General features: G+C 47.3%; 3 protein-coding genes across 3 annotated transcripts; 2 read left to right on the top strand and 1 right to left on the bottom strand.

Moving 5' to 3' along the window:
- Nucleotides 1-1,983: 1,983 nt before the first annotated feature.
- Nucleotides 1,984-7,474, top strand: AGABI2DRAFT_175924 (hypothetical protein). Its single transcript, XM_006454266.1, has 23 exons — nucleotides 1,984-2,003; nucleotides 2,061-2,170; nucleotides 2,221-2,307; nucleotides 2,366-2,542; nucleotides 2,594-2,994; nucleotides 3,039-3,090; nucleotides 3,148-3,284; nucleotides 3,341-3,617; nucleotides 3,668-3,722; nucleotides 3,775-4,060; nucleotides 4,236-4,259; nucleotides 4,323-4,478; nucleotides 4,783-4,852; nucleotides 4,911-4,932; nucleotides 4,988-5,330; nucleotides 5,382-5,529; nucleotides 5,584-5,802; nucleotides 5,856-5,976; nucleotides 6,168-6,295; nucleotides 6,348-6,404; nucleotides 6,461-6,930; nucleotides 6,979-7,094; nucleotides 7,149-7,474. Exons 5-23 carry the CDS (start codon nucleotides 2,957-2,959, stop codon nucleotides 7,220-7,222), a joined length of 2,793 nt encoding a protein of 930 aa, XP_006454329.1. The 5' UTR covers nucleotides 1,984-2,003; nucleotides 2,061-2,170; nucleotides 2,221-2,307; nucleotides 2,366-2,542; nucleotides 2,594-2,956; the 3' UTR covers nucleotides 7,223-7,474.
- A 214-nt stretch (nucleotides 7,475-7,688) lies between these two features.
- On the top strand, nucleotides 7,689-10,204 carry AGABI2DRAFT_189600 (hypothetical protein). The gene is made up of 9 exons (XM_006454265.1): nucleotides 7,689-7,870; nucleotides 7,927-8,262; nucleotides 8,320-8,433; nucleotides 8,486-8,867; nucleotides 8,919-9,150; nucleotides 9,205-9,240; nucleotides 9,295-9,340; nucleotides 9,397-9,589; nucleotides 9,640-10,204. Exons 1-4 carry the CDS (start codon nucleotides 7,714-7,716, stop codon nucleotides 8,638-8,640), a joined length of 762 nt encoding a protein of 253 aa, XP_006454328.1. The 5' UTR covers nucleotides 7,689-7,713; the 3' UTR covers nucleotides 8,641-8,867; nucleotides 8,919-9,150; nucleotides 9,205-9,240; nucleotides 9,295-9,340; nucleotides 9,397-9,589; nucleotides 9,640-10,204.
- Nucleotides 10,205-10,706: 502 nt separating this feature from the next.
- On the bottom strand, nucleotides 10,707-14,348 carry AGABI2DRAFT_214235 (hypothetical protein). The gene is made up of 16 exons (XM_006454264.1): nucleotides 14,300-14,348; nucleotides 14,076-14,243; nucleotides 13,988-14,023; nucleotides 13,873-13,929; nucleotides 13,583-13,824; nucleotides 13,446-13,504; nucleotides 13,231-13,396; nucleotides 13,040-13,180; nucleotides 12,886-12,987; nucleotides 12,594-12,838; nucleotides 12,244-12,541; nucleotides 12,013-12,195; nucleotides 11,726-11,956; nucleotides 11,325-11,672; nucleotides 11,183-11,272; nucleotides 10,707-11,130 (listed from the first exon to the last, which is right to left on the bottom strand). Exons 1-16 carry the CDS (start codon nucleotides 14,319-14,321, stop codon nucleotides 11,050-11,052), a joined length of 2,469 nt encoding a protein of 822 aa, XP_006454327.1. The 5' UTR covers nucleotides 14,322-14,348; the 3' UTR covers nucleotides 10,707-11,049.
- Nucleotides 14,349-14,568: the final 220 nt, after the last annotated feature.

Genomic DNA, 14,568 nt, shown 5'->3' with positions numbered 1-14,568 from the left:
TATTGGCAATGGCCGTGCTGAAGAAGATACGGGAGGGACAAAAACGGGTGAAGGCTTATTAAAAACTGGGATCGTCTGACTCAATTGTGGTGAAGGTGAATGAGGGGGCGTTGTTGAGGTACTTTGGTAGTTTCCTGGCTCTTGTAAGTTTGAAGACCGGCGCATTGAAGCTTGAGCAAAAACATGGGAAGACAAGTCTTTTCCCGGAGATTTCGACTTATCCTTGACTTTCCCTTCTGAGGGAAACAGATCATTGATATGGGAGTTTGATTCCAACTTCGAGGGTTTCGTTATGGGTGGTGCTTTCAACTCTGATGCCGTTGCAGTACTACCAATGTCTCCCATCGCAGAATTTTGGTGACGTTCAGCAATTCTTGCTTCGGCTTGAGCTCGCGCCTCTGCCAATGCAATGGCTGTATTTCCAGAGAGCTTGCTACTAGGCTTCTCGGTTCGCGTTTCGAAGCTCTGCACTCTCTTCTTCAATGAATCCAACATCTCGTCCTTACTGCGCCGTTCTAGCGTCTCTATAGATGGTTCCGGTTTTGTTACTGCATGCTTTGGAGACGCAATCTTGGCTGGGATAGTTTCTTCTTTCCTCGTCTTCATCGCCTTCGACAACCTTTCGTCACCTCCCTGATCGAAAGAATTTGTGGTTTCATCGCTCTTGCGTTTAACGCCAGAAAGGACCGTTACGGTAGCCGGACCGGGAGTTACAGTCAACTTCTTCGGTATGCCCTCCATTGCCTTGACTTCACGGGCTTTCATTAACCAGGAGGTACGTTTTCCAGCACCTGTATTTCCAGGTGTAGCGGCGCCAAGCATGATATTGCCAAGTGATAAATCTTTTGCCGACCGCATTGACTTTCGAAACGGTATGGGCTCTGGTGGGGCAGGCAATGTCGAGAGAACGTCTTTGTGAACGATAGATTTAGGAGAAACCGGTGATACTTCCACGTCACGGAGGGGAACGATGATGTCGACATTTGCAGATTCTTCTTTGATCTTAGAGGAGTGATTGTTGAGAGCGGGCTCGCTAGGAATAACGGGGGGCGTAGGGGGTGTGTCTGTTGGTAGTATTGAGCCCGTATGCTTGCCACGGTCGGCATGCATTTCATCTCGTGGAACAGTCTGTGTCTTAGCAACGTTGGCGGTTAAAGCTCGTTCTCGTGCGTCATTCGAGGGGGAAAGTTCCGCTGCTTCTGGCATAGATGGGCCGCTGAGGTCCTTTGCTTCATCATCTTCTGCAATCACGGAGAGCTCGAGTTGATTGTGCGTCGGAGCCGGAAAATCACCTTGGTTGGCACTCAGACCATCAGTTCCATCTGCAGGTGTTGTTCCAGTTGATGCTATTGTCTGGCTGAGTTTGGGAGAAGATTCTGCTTCCGAACCCCGCTTTGCGTTCAACAAGGCTTGAGTGAAATTATTTACTACGAGAGAATCTTCCTGAGCATTACGACCATTTGACTCCTACAAAGGTCGAATATAAGCGAAGACACGAGAGCAATAAAAATACCACCGCACCTCCAGTGATGCAGTAACCACCTGAACCAGCTTTGTGGGAGATTTCGGCTTCCGAGATATGGCCTTCTTTCGTCCAGGCGTTTTAACCAGTTCTATAAGAGGACTATCTGCTTTGAGATACGCAAGCCAAAGGGCTACAGGTGCTCACGTACTCTTGTTTTGCTCCAGAGAGAATATCGCCGAGGTAATTATCGAGGAAAGAGAATCCATGAGTTTGAACTTGTTCCTGGAATAGCTCACGCCCCGGATCGTTTGCCATCGTCACGCGAACCGAGTTCGCCCATCCCAGGAGGGTTGACTGTGCCATAGGTTGACAAGCAAGATTGGTGCCGGAAAAGGAAAGCATGGAACGCGTCTGTCACATGACCGTTCCATCAAGTCTCGAATCTGCGATCAGTGATCAGATCTACAATTGCACAGGCCCACCTGTGCTCCACGTTATCCTGTCCGCACGTATATAAGCTCAACACGAGCGAACATTCGTGCGTACACCGCTGAAACAATGGACTCCACTGATCTCACTTCGCCTCCCATCCCAGAAAACATTTCCGAGCCTACAACACCCCCTCAAGAGGAGTTGAGCGAAGCGCAACTCCGCGAAATTTATGAAGCTGAGGAAATAGAAAGATTTCTCCAGCTTTTCTCTACAGTGAGGACAATTTATATCTCATATATCACAAACATCCATGATGCGTGTAGTATGTTGAGGAAGTCAGACTTCCCGATGCAACGGGACCACAGGAATCACAAATAGCTGCAGACTCCATATCTGCGCATGTGGCAAAAGTGAGGTCTTTTCACCTATCCATCTTCAAGCGTTAATAATATGTCTTTTAATTCACAGCTTTTCGTGCTGCCTGTCCTGGCACCAAAGCCTGTCCAGGAATTTTCTTTAAACCGCTTTCGACTTGCATGTCAACGTCTTTATCTAGCCATCGTTCCCCATTACCTCCCATTCCTCTTGAATTTGTATCAGCTTGCTAACTGGGAAGACAGGAGGAAGAGTTTAGCATTATGTATCGTGAGTTACTATATTGCACCCTCAGATAACTTATTACTGATCGTGGCAAAGGGATTTTGGGTTTTGTGGTGGCATGATCTTTTGCCAGCGGCGCTGCCCATTTATCTACTCTTCGTACTGTTAAGGCAAAGGTTCTTACCTTACCCTAGTCACTCCCAACTCAAGCAGCATCGCGAAGAGATTCATGACGCCGACCGCTTTGGAGAACAGTTGTATCGTCGTCTGTCTTCAAACTCTTTTGGAGTAAAGGATGCCTGGAGAATTTACAATCTTGTGATCTTTCCATCCACGGAAAAAAGGTATTCTGGTTCAAACAGAACTTATCCTCCCGGAGATGGAGCAGAGCCAGCGGTTATAGAAGGTGGCAATGACTCGGAAGAAATTCAATGGCTGAAGCGCTTGTTTCTCTATCTGATGAACGAAACGGCAGATCTTCACGAGCGAGTTAAAAAGTAAGTTTCAGGTTATAGTGGTACAAATTCGGTGGTTTACGTAGTTACAGCATTTTCATCTGGAGAAAGCCCGCAAGTTCCTGGCTCTATTTCTCTGTCCGTTTTTGGTTCTTTCTTCTTTGATTGAACCAAAATGCTCAAGCGAACATTTAGCTTCTTGTTGCACTATCAATTGCGGCTCTACTCACCCCTGCGAAATTTATTTTGAAGACAATATTTGGTGCCGCGGGGTTTTTGTATTGGCACATCGCACCTGTGATACTTGCTCTCCCCCCTGATGATGTCTTACGGTGAGTATAATACTACATATTTTCGCATGGTCTTGATTATCATTCGTATTTTTAAGCCTACCATCACCCCTGCCGAACGTACCCAATGATTTTGAGTATGCCATGGAGCTGATCTCTCAACGTCTTGCTGCCGGTCTCGAGATAAGTCCTTCAAAGTATTCAAGGTCGGCCGGGACGAAGTCGGCAGGGTCGCCCAATCCAAGTGCTTCAGGAATCGAACAGAACATGACATCAGCCAGAGACAGAAGGAACGCTATAGGCCGTGTGGGGCAAGCTATTGATTCAGGGAAGTCATTACTGTACGATGGGAAACGTTTTCTCTCGAAAGTACCAGTGAGTTTCTTCTCTGTGTAAAACAGATCTACACTCTGAACTCTCGTTAGGACGAAGAATTGCGGTCCGAAAGGCCCCCAAATGCCAGCTCCTCTAGTACACTTAGTATGTCATTCCGACGTCGCGAAACAAACAGAGTTCTGAACCCACTTCACAGCCTTTGCTGCACAGCATTCGTCAGCTCCAGGAATAATTACGCTCACGCCAACTAAACTATACTTCACATCACTGGTGTCGTTAGACCCCAAAGTCGTCATATCGCTACGCGACATTACTTGTGTTAAGAAAGTGGGGCTTTTGAAGGGACTAGATATCTTCTCGAACGCAGTAGATCCGGATGGCTACAAGGTGGAAAAGCAGGAAAGATTTATCTGGATCAATAATCGGGACGAGCTGTTCGCTCGTATTGCTAGTGGGGAGCTCAAGACGAGGTGGACGAAGATGTAGGTAGGCATATGTACCGTTAACATACTGCAGGCAATGCAATCTCCTCTTTTGGCCCATCTTTCCGCCTTAGTTGGACAGCTGCCAAGTTATGACCACCATATAAACCCTGCTCCCTTGGTATTGTTGCGCACTACTGATAATGTTTTTCTCCCCTGAACTTCTCTCTCGAAGGGACAGCGGCTTTGGTCTGCTTTGGTGTGTGCAATGGATATTGAGCCCACAACTAGCAGTCTCGAGCGCTGATTCTCTCGCATATAGGCTAGCCGCTACCATAGGGTCAAAATCTGTCTTTAAAAAGCTTCCAAAGCGATCCGTCATGGTCGCTGATATAGCGCAGCTCTGCGACCTTATTGCTGAGCCTACTGAACCATTGGCTTTGCGATTATCCAGCAATTTGATGTACGGTGCTGTCCGGTATGTTTGCTAGTTTAATCGCTGCCGCTGTTGCTCAATGCCAGTATATATGCGCCATCTGCCTTAGCGTATATAAAGGTGTTCCGATTCCAGACATGCCGACCTCTAGCTGACATTCTAGGGCTCAGTAAAACAAGAATTATTTATCACTGACGTTAACACATGTGCGGCCGCGCTGAAGAAAATGATGCAGGATATGCATCAACATACGATGGTTGATAAAAACCTCATGTTGGCCCAAGCCAGCGCCCGGTATATCTTCCATAATTCATGAGCGGCGCCCGGTCTGAAGCAAGTGCCTTAGTCCACAAGCTGTAACGATCTCAAACGATCCAGACTCAGCCCGTGCTCTTATGCTCGAAGAACTTTTCTCCGTGAGTAAACGACAAGCTCGTTTCTCAGAGTCGTACCCACCATTTCTGATATTAATAGGGTTGGGATGATGAAGGGAACGGTAATGTGGATGACTTTCGACGAACGGGAATTACTCACCAGTCATGTTTGACTAGGCGATATGGATTTGATTACCAATGAGGATGATGATGATTTTGATCCAAAAGCGCAACGAGTGAAGATTAAAAGGACAGAGGATTCAGCGGTGGGATTGGCACGAAAGGACGAACATACGCTTAAAGACCATCATGACCATGACACTTTCATCCCAGGTTCCCTTGGGGAAACTTTCAATTCTGCGAATGGAATGGATCTATCCTCCTCTCAATTTGAGGGAAGATTCGACTTTGAAGACAATTTCTTAGCGATATCCGATGGGTACGACCTTGCTGAGGGGTTGGGCGATGAACTCGCTGTGGAACTGGGGTGGGCAGTAGGCGAGCCGCCACAACCTGTAGCGTTAGTAATCTCGGTGCTGTCTTCAATTTACAGGACGCTAAACTATCACAGAAACACTGCCGGAACCGTGGACGCAGATATTCAGGCTGCGGATTTCGACATGGGCATCAACCTGCCGAGCGCTGATTTTGATTCCGGAGCCCAGTTCGGATTTGATTATGTGCAAGCCACCTCGACGCCTCAAAGGGCCTCCAATAAGGTGCGTTTCAAGTGATGACTTTTGTAACGGTATCGAAAATATTGCAACTCAAAGAATGACGAAAACACTGGACAATCTATCTCTCCTATAAATGGAAATCTAGAGAATCCTTCTGCGCCTCAGCTTTCGCAACATCGAGAGGTCGGCAGTGAACAGCCGCCGTTGATAGATATAAGAGTGCAAAATCAGCAAGACGGAAGCTCTACGAAAAAAAGGAAAAGACTGAGGCTTGTCCTGGATGCAAGAATAGAACTCACTGATGAGGAGCTTAAAGTGCGTCCTGCGCCTCTTCCAGCATTAACGCGCTGACTAATGTATCGCAACAGATTGCGCGGGCGAAATATGCGGAAAGTCAAAAAGAGCTGCGAAAGGAAATGTTTCATAAGAAATTAGAAAAGGATGCGGGAAAGATGATTAGCGACATCATCTGGGGAGCACCGCAAGGCAGTGAGTTCAAGCTGATGCCACCATTTCTAGGATACTGAGGGGTAATGTAGTAAATGCCGAACAACTGATACAATTTTGGCGAAAAAACTTCGAAGTTCAAGCGCATGGGAGGATCAACATTAATGACTGCGATGACCAGGGTTTTGGCAGTCTATTAATTGATTGAGTTCGCGCTGAGATCGCTGATATAGAGCCACCCAGGAAAAAGCGCAAGAGTCACGCTCAAGAAATGACCGTGGAGAATACGGCTGGCTCACCACAATTTATTCCTGAGCCTCGAGAATTTGACGATCCGATGTTAGGTCAAGGTGCTATCGTGGTTCGCCAATTTTCAACTGTTCCTTTAAATTTATTCACTAAACCCTGCAAAGGATTTCCAGCCACTAGCTGACGACAATGCCGAGTCCGCGCAGAGAAGATCGTCAGAAGTGAGCCCTTCATAACGATGATTGAGTCCTGCTAATAGTATTGCTTCGTTGTACAGGAGCCCGGCCAAGGGCGTCAAAGGTCCCGAGTTTCCTCCGTGGAGAGAGGGAGTCAGTTTGGTATCGACGTTCAAGCAAAAGACTCCTTCGGATCACAGAGGTCTATGTTCCCTTGGGATAACGCAGGAGCCACTTCTTCTGCAGGTGGACATTTTTTGAGTGACAGGGTCGACGTTGCAGATGCGGACGTCCGATTGCGTGAAAGTCCGCTAAGAAGTCCATTCACATACAGGAGCCGAAGTGGTAGCGCGGTCGTAGGTTTAGGCGCAATTTCGTCAGCCACAGGGGGCCGCAGTTCCCAGGCTTTCGGGGAGGAGTTTGCTATTGACGGCGAGTCCATTAACTCAGACGAACCGGCGTGTTTGCTGAGAGCGCATATCACAGATGGCGTCCGGGATGGCGTCGAAGAGTCTCAGATATCTGAAATGGCATTGGTGACATTGGAGAAGAACTCTTTCAATTTTCTCGAGTAAGAACCAATGCAGATACGGCGAGAGGAAGGACTCATGCATCTCAGATATGCGAAAATGCAGCGCCAGGCAAAGCCAAATGACGAGTTGAAGTTTGCCACCATCGTTCCAGCTGTCACAAGTACTAGGCATATTGCGGCAACCGCGTTTTACCACTGTCTCGGTGAGGAAGTTCATGTCAGTCTCGTCAAGACTGAGTCTGATCGCGCTTTTGCAGTTTTGGCGACGAAGAATCTTCTGCACATTAAGCAAGCGGAGCCTTATGCGCCCATTGTCATTTCGGTCATTTGAAGAAAGCTCTCGCGTTCGGACGTTCGTCATGCCAACTACGTAGTTAATGTGGGACTGAATAGAAAGAGGCTTCAGTATGTAGTAGTTGCATTTACTCTGTCAGCCTGTGCGCAAATACACCATACGTAGTTCTGATTCCCACTGGAAAACAGTGATCGGTTGTGACCCCCATGATAGGGGTTATCCACTGGAACCCAATGTGCGACGGTCTCGTGTGTCAGTGGGATAGTCAGTGGAATCCAGCAAACGGTGGTTGGCCATTGGAATGTAAGGTGTTCGAGACTGTGATTTCACACGGCCAGGGATTCGCTGTTATTCACTGTTATTCAGTGACCATCGGAACGGTTGTAGTATATACTTATGGGCCTATTTTTGTTGTTCCGAAGATCAAGGAATTTCTCGACATTCGGGCTGCCGGGTATGGTCTAGTGAATGAGAACTTCAGGAGATGGCCTCATAAGCCTAACTCTCACCACCATTTCCTGTCCTGTATGACAATGACTTCACCCGCAACAGCTGCTGCAAAGGCCTATCTCGCCAATATAGACCTTTCCGCTTATGATCCTGAACAATCGCGTCTGATGCAGGAGCGGTGTATCTTGGTCGATGAGAACGATAACGCAATCGGAGCTGTCGACAAAAAGACCTGTGTGTTTGTTATTACTTATGCGCTTGTGGACAGTTGACCCATTGAAGTTGTATAGGTCATCTTATGGAAAATATCAACAAAGGTCTTTTACATCGCGCTTTTTCGGCTTTTGTCTTCCGTCCATCGGATGGCAAACTCCTCCTTCAACAACGTGCCTCTGAAAAAATCACATTTCCTGATATGTGGACCAACACCTGTTGCTCACATCCTCTTGATGACTTTGAAGAGGAAAAGGTGGAAAAGGATCAGTTGGGTGTTCGAATTGCTGCATCGCGAAAGTTAGAACACGAGTTGGGCATTCCCAGAGACCAAACCCCTGTTGATGAATTTCAGTATCTGACTCGCATCCACTATCTAGCGCCTTCTAATGGCATGTGGGGCGAACATGAAGGTATGAAGTGTCCTTTTGCTGTACTTGTGGAGAAGTCATTGACGTTGTAATCATCAGTGGACTACATTCTATTCCTCACTGCAAACGTTACCGTAACGCCTAATACGAATGAAATCAGGGATCACAAATATGTGAGCAAGGAGGAGCTTGAAGCAATGTTCCATGATCCCTGTGCGTATCTTATATCTTAACCGTTTACATCGTACTCAGAAGAAATTGTTAGCAAACTCATTCACTCCTTGGTTCAAGTTGATTGCTCGCGAGTTTCTCTTTGGTTGGTGGGATGAGCTCTACAAACGCAAGGACAGCCAGGGTAACATCGCTGCCAAAACTTTGGCAGGTGTGGTGGACGGATCCAAGGTCATCCGGATGACTTAGAAGAGTATTTGATTTCAAGAATGTGGTTGATATGTACAAACAAGATATAAATGTTGTCATAAATCAGGTAGGAACATGACCTTTGAAAACAAGTATCTCTCTTCGAAGGCGAATTCCGAGAGGACCACGCCTGTAAAGAGGAAGTGCCATATCTAAATAATATCCAAACTCTCCGAGTATTCGCAATACCTGCATGAAAAACAATTTTGTGCTCAAGGTCTGCGATCCTGGAGCGGCTTAGTTTAGGCATCCGGTCATAGATACATGAATGAACTTACCTCCAAACAACCCCCCCTGCTTCTTCATTTCGACGCTTTGTGTGTCTCCAGACTCTCCCAGATCCAAAATGACATTTGGAGGCAAGATGTCACGCAGCCTCGGGTTCAGTGCGACGTTGATAGGATCGGGGGCCTTGATGAGAGTCAGTTTTCGTCCACCGTTGGAAAGATATCCCAAAAAGAAGTTTGCCCCTTCGTCACAATTTCCTGGTTGGAAAACGAGCTCAGGAACCTTTGGTCTACACTCAGCAATTATAGGTAAGGCTTTCAATCATCGCCTACTTACCGCGATCACGTTGTAGTTGGTTTGATAGGAATATCCCTGAAAAAAAAACATTTAACAGAAAAGAAAAAAGGACAAGAGCTTTACACATACTCGACTGGCGCATAAACGGAAAAGCTTGACGAGGATGTCGTATGCACTGCACATTACTCAACATGAATTCGATTTTTGAGAGGAGATATTATGAACTCTTACATGCGAATGTTAGGTCCAGACATATCCCAGGGATCATTGAAAAATTTTACAATGGCCGTGTAGTTGACCACATGCGACGTTGCGCCGCCCGGCCAGAGCGGCCAAATGGTCTCCTCCATTTCGCGCAGCGCAAGCGTCGAAATGTTGGCCAGATGCATTTCATTGTACCCATGGAATGATATGAACAGGTGATCTGAAATCTGCGTTAATTATGATAATACCCGTTCTGAGCTGCACCCTCACGAGCATGACTATGGTCTCCGATGATCTTGCCAGTTCCGTTTTGTCGTGGATTTGACTGCGTCCGTATCCGATGAAGTGAGGTTTCTGGTCGGGGAAATGAAGTGGTGCGAGGCCGAGAAAAGCCATTTTCTGTCGTAGGGAAAATGGCGAGGGGACCGTTTCTTTTGAAAACTGATTTACGGGGTACGACGGGTGCTGATTGGGAATGCCGGTGCTTGGGCTTCTTGCTACGCATATAAGGCGTGGCTTGCTCCTGTGGGTAGCCGCTGGGCTGAAGTGGCGCATACTGATTATGGTAGGGGGTGAAGCCAGGTCCATTAGAAGAGACAGGAAGAGACTGAGAATAGAGAGGTTGGGTATGCTGTTGAGGATAGACCGGCTGCTGCCAGACGGGATATGGATTATTGTATTGCTGTTGCTGCATTGGATTTGAGTGGGATGAGGAACATGAGGCGTTAGGCTTGCCGGTGGGTGCAACGTGTTTATGGGCTTCCTTTTCGAGCACGGGACTGATAAATCCCTGCAAGACTGTTGAGGTCTCAAGTTGCTCGCATCAGCCGACCCCCCGACGGCGACAGCAGAGTCAACACCGGCCAGCTCTGGCGTTGAACGCCTTCGGGGCCATCTGAAGCATTACTCCCGCAAATGGAAATGACGGGCCGAGCACGCACGTGACTCCCGACCGATATTTGCGGTTTGGTGAACGCTCACTCACTCGCCATGGCTTCCACCTTCTTCACCTGGTTGCGCTCTCCTGCAGCTCGCGATTATTTCTTCAGTGAGTCTACCCCGTCGTCCGCTTTCTCAATTCACCAATATATCACGCACAGGTACACACTTCTGGGGACCTGTTCGGCATTTCTGCCTTTAAATTTGTGTATTTGAGTCATAACCGATCATCCTTAGGTCGCCAACTGGGGTCTTCCTCTCGCTGCCATTGCAGACATTTCAAAAGATGAAGAAATGATTTCGGGTACAATGACCGGAGCTCTGACCTGTTACTCGTTCGTCCTTACCACCGTACTCGTTGTCCCCTGGCTAACCAACCCTCAACCTTTCTCAGCCTGGTCTTCATGCGATTCGGTATGTAAAATCGTCCTGGCTCAGGACAAACACATCAACTCAAATACGCGCTCCCCACCAGCGTGGCGAGTGCAACCGAGGAACTATCTCCTGTTCGCGTGCCATTTCACAAATGCCTCTGCGCAGTCTATTAATGACGCTCGTTTTATCAAATATTGGTACATGGGTGGTCGTGAAGAGAGGCTCGGCATACCCCCGGCAACCAAGGATGGGACTCCGGTGATGGATGCAGTTGTGGCTGCTCAGGACAAGTCTCAAAAGTCATAGACCATAAAGTCATAGACCGCAAAATATTATTACTGTACTAACCACAATATACCTTGGACGTCACCAAAATCCGTCGTCGTCACCCCCTTTCTTCTTCCCATCTCTATTCGCGAGAGCTTGTCGCCCATACATCTCAGCAACCTTCACCGAATTAGAATCAAAGAGGCTAGTTTGCTAACATAACTCAACGTACCTGTTCAGATGCTGTTGCATCCTCAACATGCTTGTCATCTCGCACTCTGATAAAGCGAGGAAATCGAAGCGAAATGCCTCGTTCGTCCACCTTGAGGAAATATCAGCTGTCGGCTCTATACTTCCTATACAGTGTCGCTTACCGTTCCGTGAGCGGCAGTATAAATAGGACTCAAGCTCAAGTCCGCAGTGAGTACTTCCCACACAATTTTTGGCTCAAACCAGATGTCGGGTTTAGCTCCTCCGATGTTGACATCTCCACGCGCCTTTTCTAATTCGAGCGGTTTGAGTTCGTTGTAATGTGATTGGAGGATCTCATCACTGAACCCGGTTCCAATTTTACAGATGGTTTGGTATTCTTCCGAGTCTGGGTCAAAACACGCAAGGAGAAAGGCTCCATAGACGTTTGTTCGTTTTCCTTTGCCATAGTAACCACCAACCACGACCAAATCCAAAGAATCCCCAACACCAGCCAGATAATCCTTTTTGAGCTAAATATCATGAGGCTTGAGAAATTCATCATGGCAACAAGGTCGATGCTTACCTTCAGCCAGTTGACACTACGCCGACTTGGCTCATAAAAGCTAGGCTCGCCATCCAACATCTTCACCATCAACCCTTCACAACCGTCCTTCACACTCTCCTCAAGGAAAGCTTGGATCTCTTCAACTGATTGACTATTCGACGCCTTGGCAAAGTTGAACTCTCCGTCAATAGGTTGGAAATGTTCAAGTAAAAGTTTCCTCCTCTCTGACAAAGGTTTGCGTAGCAGGGGCTACGTGATGCGTTATTGCCGGGGCAAAACAGAAGAATGGCATGGACAAGGCTTACCTCGCCATTAAGGTATAATAAATCAAAGGCGAACAAACACACTCGAACTTGGATATCCTCTACTTTGACGTCCTTGCGTTTCCGTCGACTTAGCTCCTGGAAGGGCATAAGCTTCCCCGTTTTCCGGTCTATTGCAACAGCCTCCGCATCGAGCACGAATGATTTAGTCGTTTCTTTGATGCACTAAATATTCATCAGAGGTTTTCTCGAGTCAGCAGCAAAAACAATCACCTTGGGCAATTGTTCCACGAGATCGGGATATTTCTTACTCATATCTTCAGAATTTCGACTGAAGACCGCGACACTACCGTCTTCTAATTTGTGTACTTGGGCACGCTCTCCATCGTATTTGTACTCGCAAGTGAAATGCTGGTTTTCGAATCTATCAAGGACTTCGCCAATTGCCTTGGTAGGTTTCGCTAGCATAGGTTTTAAAGGGACACCTGGTGTCAATTTGCACACTTCCTCCAGACCATCAATACCTACATCGAGAAGAGCAGGGATGACCTTGTCATAGTTTGGCAATTCACTGCACGAGAATAAGGTATAATTTTATGATATGAAAACTAAATCGTACATACCTATAAACCGACTTGATTCTGAGAGTGGATTCTTCCAGTCGTTTGATTAACTTCTCATTTGACCAATTTCTGTTGGATGCCTCTTTTTCTGCCAGGACAACAGCATTCGCAATAGCGACTAGAACTGATCGCTCGGCATTGCCGATGCGTAGTTTGCCTTCCAGACTACGGATAATGTATTTGGCCTCCAAGCCTTGACATGCCGCGAGAAGTTTGGTGATGATTGAAACCTTCTTTGCTTGAGACTATAAAGGTATGAGCAACCGTATTCATACATGGGGTACCCACATACGGAGTGCCCACTCGTAGTAGCAATGTCTTTGAGATGAGAGAATACGAAAGGAAGGGTTAGTGGCTTGGGTTTAAAAAGAGTTTTCTGGCTAGTTTTCGAATTCTGCGAAGCATTCGTCAAAAAACGGATCATGAGAATTATGTGCGTAGCTAACCATTGCGACAAGTCCCAAATCACCTTCTCGTTTCAAGTCTGCTTTAATCACCGCCAAACTTCGACCAGTTGATTCTGCGATTGCTTTTATCAACAAACTTTCGCCAATGCCAAGCTCAATGCCTTCATAGTCTGGTGATAACTTTCCTCAAATAGGCTTGTGTTGGAGATTTCGAAAGGCGGAGGACATACCCGATTGATGCAGAGGTAAACTGTTTGTAGGAGCGAATTCCAATCGCCCTTTGCGCTGCGTTGTATGACTAGTAACAGGAACGATGTAAGGTATGAATTCTTTTCTAAACGCTTAGTGGTGCTTTCTATGAGGGAAAATGTTTTCGCCAGAGCTGCGTAGGGAACACTATATCAGGTATAAGTAAAATTCCAGGAGAGATCAAAGGATGATTTACGGCTGCCCAACTTTCCATCCTCCGGGTATGTCAACTTCTTTGATTCGTAAAAGGGCAGCCTCAGCTCTGAGAAGACCAATTCAGCTGATTTGTTAGTAGATTGTTGACCGAGGCACGAACGTTTTGGCAGCGGCGACTCCTTCTACAGCCATAATGCTCTCATCGTTATCTTCTTGTTCATCCCTCTCAATTTCTTCTTCACCATCATCGTCACTTGGTTCAGACGTTGCGGCCGCTTCCGATTCAGCCTCCGAGGCAGCTGCTCGAACGGGTATTCTCGCTTTTTTGGATTTCGGAGGTGGTGAGGATTGGGGTGAAGATGTCCTGGAAACGGGAGGAGAGGTCCCAACAGTTGGAGAGTTGATAGTTCGCCGAACACCTGCCTCTACTTGAGTTAATAACATGATGCACATAGACACACCCTTACTTGAAGATGGTTCATCGTCGTCTGAGGTGACTATTCTGCGCCTTTTTGACGGTGGGCCTATGTGTATGGGTATGAGCCTATGACTTGTGCAAGGGGCGCGCAATGAAGGGCAGACCAATTTTGGTTATTTCACTCTGCGAGGAGCTTTCGCCTGCTCGAGACACAGCTTAACGAGGAACCCAAGGCTTCCATATGCAACGCACCTGGTTTGTTTGCATCCATTTTATTGTTCTCGGGCACTATATCCTCGTCCGCCTCTTCCTTCTTAGGTCCACTGACAGCCTTCCGCTTTCCCTTACCCCACATGTCTAGCAGACTTGACTGCTGGGGAGGGGCATTCTTCAAACCTTTTGGCATTTCAAAGAATTTACCTGTTGTGTGCTGTGAGTCAATATGTCGGAAGTGATAGCCAGCGGCGGAAATTGACCCAATGTTTGCTGACGACCCATTAGGGTAGATGATGCACGTATTAGCAGGACACAGGTGGCAAACATGCGTAAACAGCGCGTCGCGTCGATCGATTCATGCAAACGGAGATCTGTCTCCGCGTCCTTTCCCAGTTTGGAATGGGCTGGTCAGACCACATGAATGACGACTTTCCTTCCACAATGTCGTTTTCCCTTCTGCAGGACTCTTGTGAGTGAGGTCGTGCTAGCGGGCCGGGGCACTGACATGAGAAGCCGCGATGGGCCGTCT

This window comes from Agaricus bisporus (assembly GCF_000300575.1).
Source record: "Agaricus bisporus var. bisporus H97 unplaced genomic scaffold AGABI2scaffold_1, whole genome shotgun sequence".
NCBI classification, from domain to species: Eukaryota; Fungi; Basidiomycota; class Agaricomycetes; order Agaricales; family Agaricaceae; genus Agaricus; species Agaricus bisporus.
Note: the sequence above shows the minus strand (reverse complement) of the source record. Positions and strands in the feature narration are given on the sequence as shown.

Bases quoted from the DNA above. Each gene is read 5' to 3' on its own strand.
- AGABI2DRAFT_189600 (XM_006454265.1), top strand. From the start codon at position 7,714: ATGACAATGACTTCACCCGCAACAGCTGCTGCAAAGGCCTATCTCGCC. The intron at 8,263-8,319 runs GTATGAAGTGTC...TGTAATCATCAG, and splicing joins CATGTGGGGCGAACATGAAG to TGGACTACATTCTATTCCTC. The intron at 8,434-8,485 runs GTGCGTATCTTA...AGAAATTGTTAG, and splicing joins AGCAATGTTCCATGATCCCT to CAAACTCATTCACTCCTTGG.
- AGABI2DRAFT_214235 (XM_006454264.1), bottom strand. From the start codon at position 14,321: ATGGGTCGTCAGCAAACATTGG. The intron at 12,839-12,885 runs GTATGTGGGTAC...ATACCTTTATAG, and splicing joins CTACTACGAGTGGGCACTCC to TCTCAAGCAAAGAAGGTTTC. The intron at 12,542-12,593 runs GTATGTACGATT...ATTCTCGTGCAG, and splicing joins AGAATCAAGTCGGTTTATAG to TGAATTGCCAAACTATGACA.
- AGABI2DRAFT_175924 (XM_006454266.1), top strand. From the start codon at position 2,957: ATGAACGAAACGGCAGATCTTCACGAGCGAGTTAAAAA. The intron at 4,479-4,782 runs GTATGTTTGCTA...CAAGTGCCTTAG, and splicing joins TTGATGTACGGTGCTGTCCG to TCCACAAGCTGTAACGATCT. The intron at 4,933-4,987 runs GTAATGTGGATG...ATGTTTGACTAG, and splicing joins TTGGGATGATGAAGGGAACG to GCGATATGGATTTGATTACC.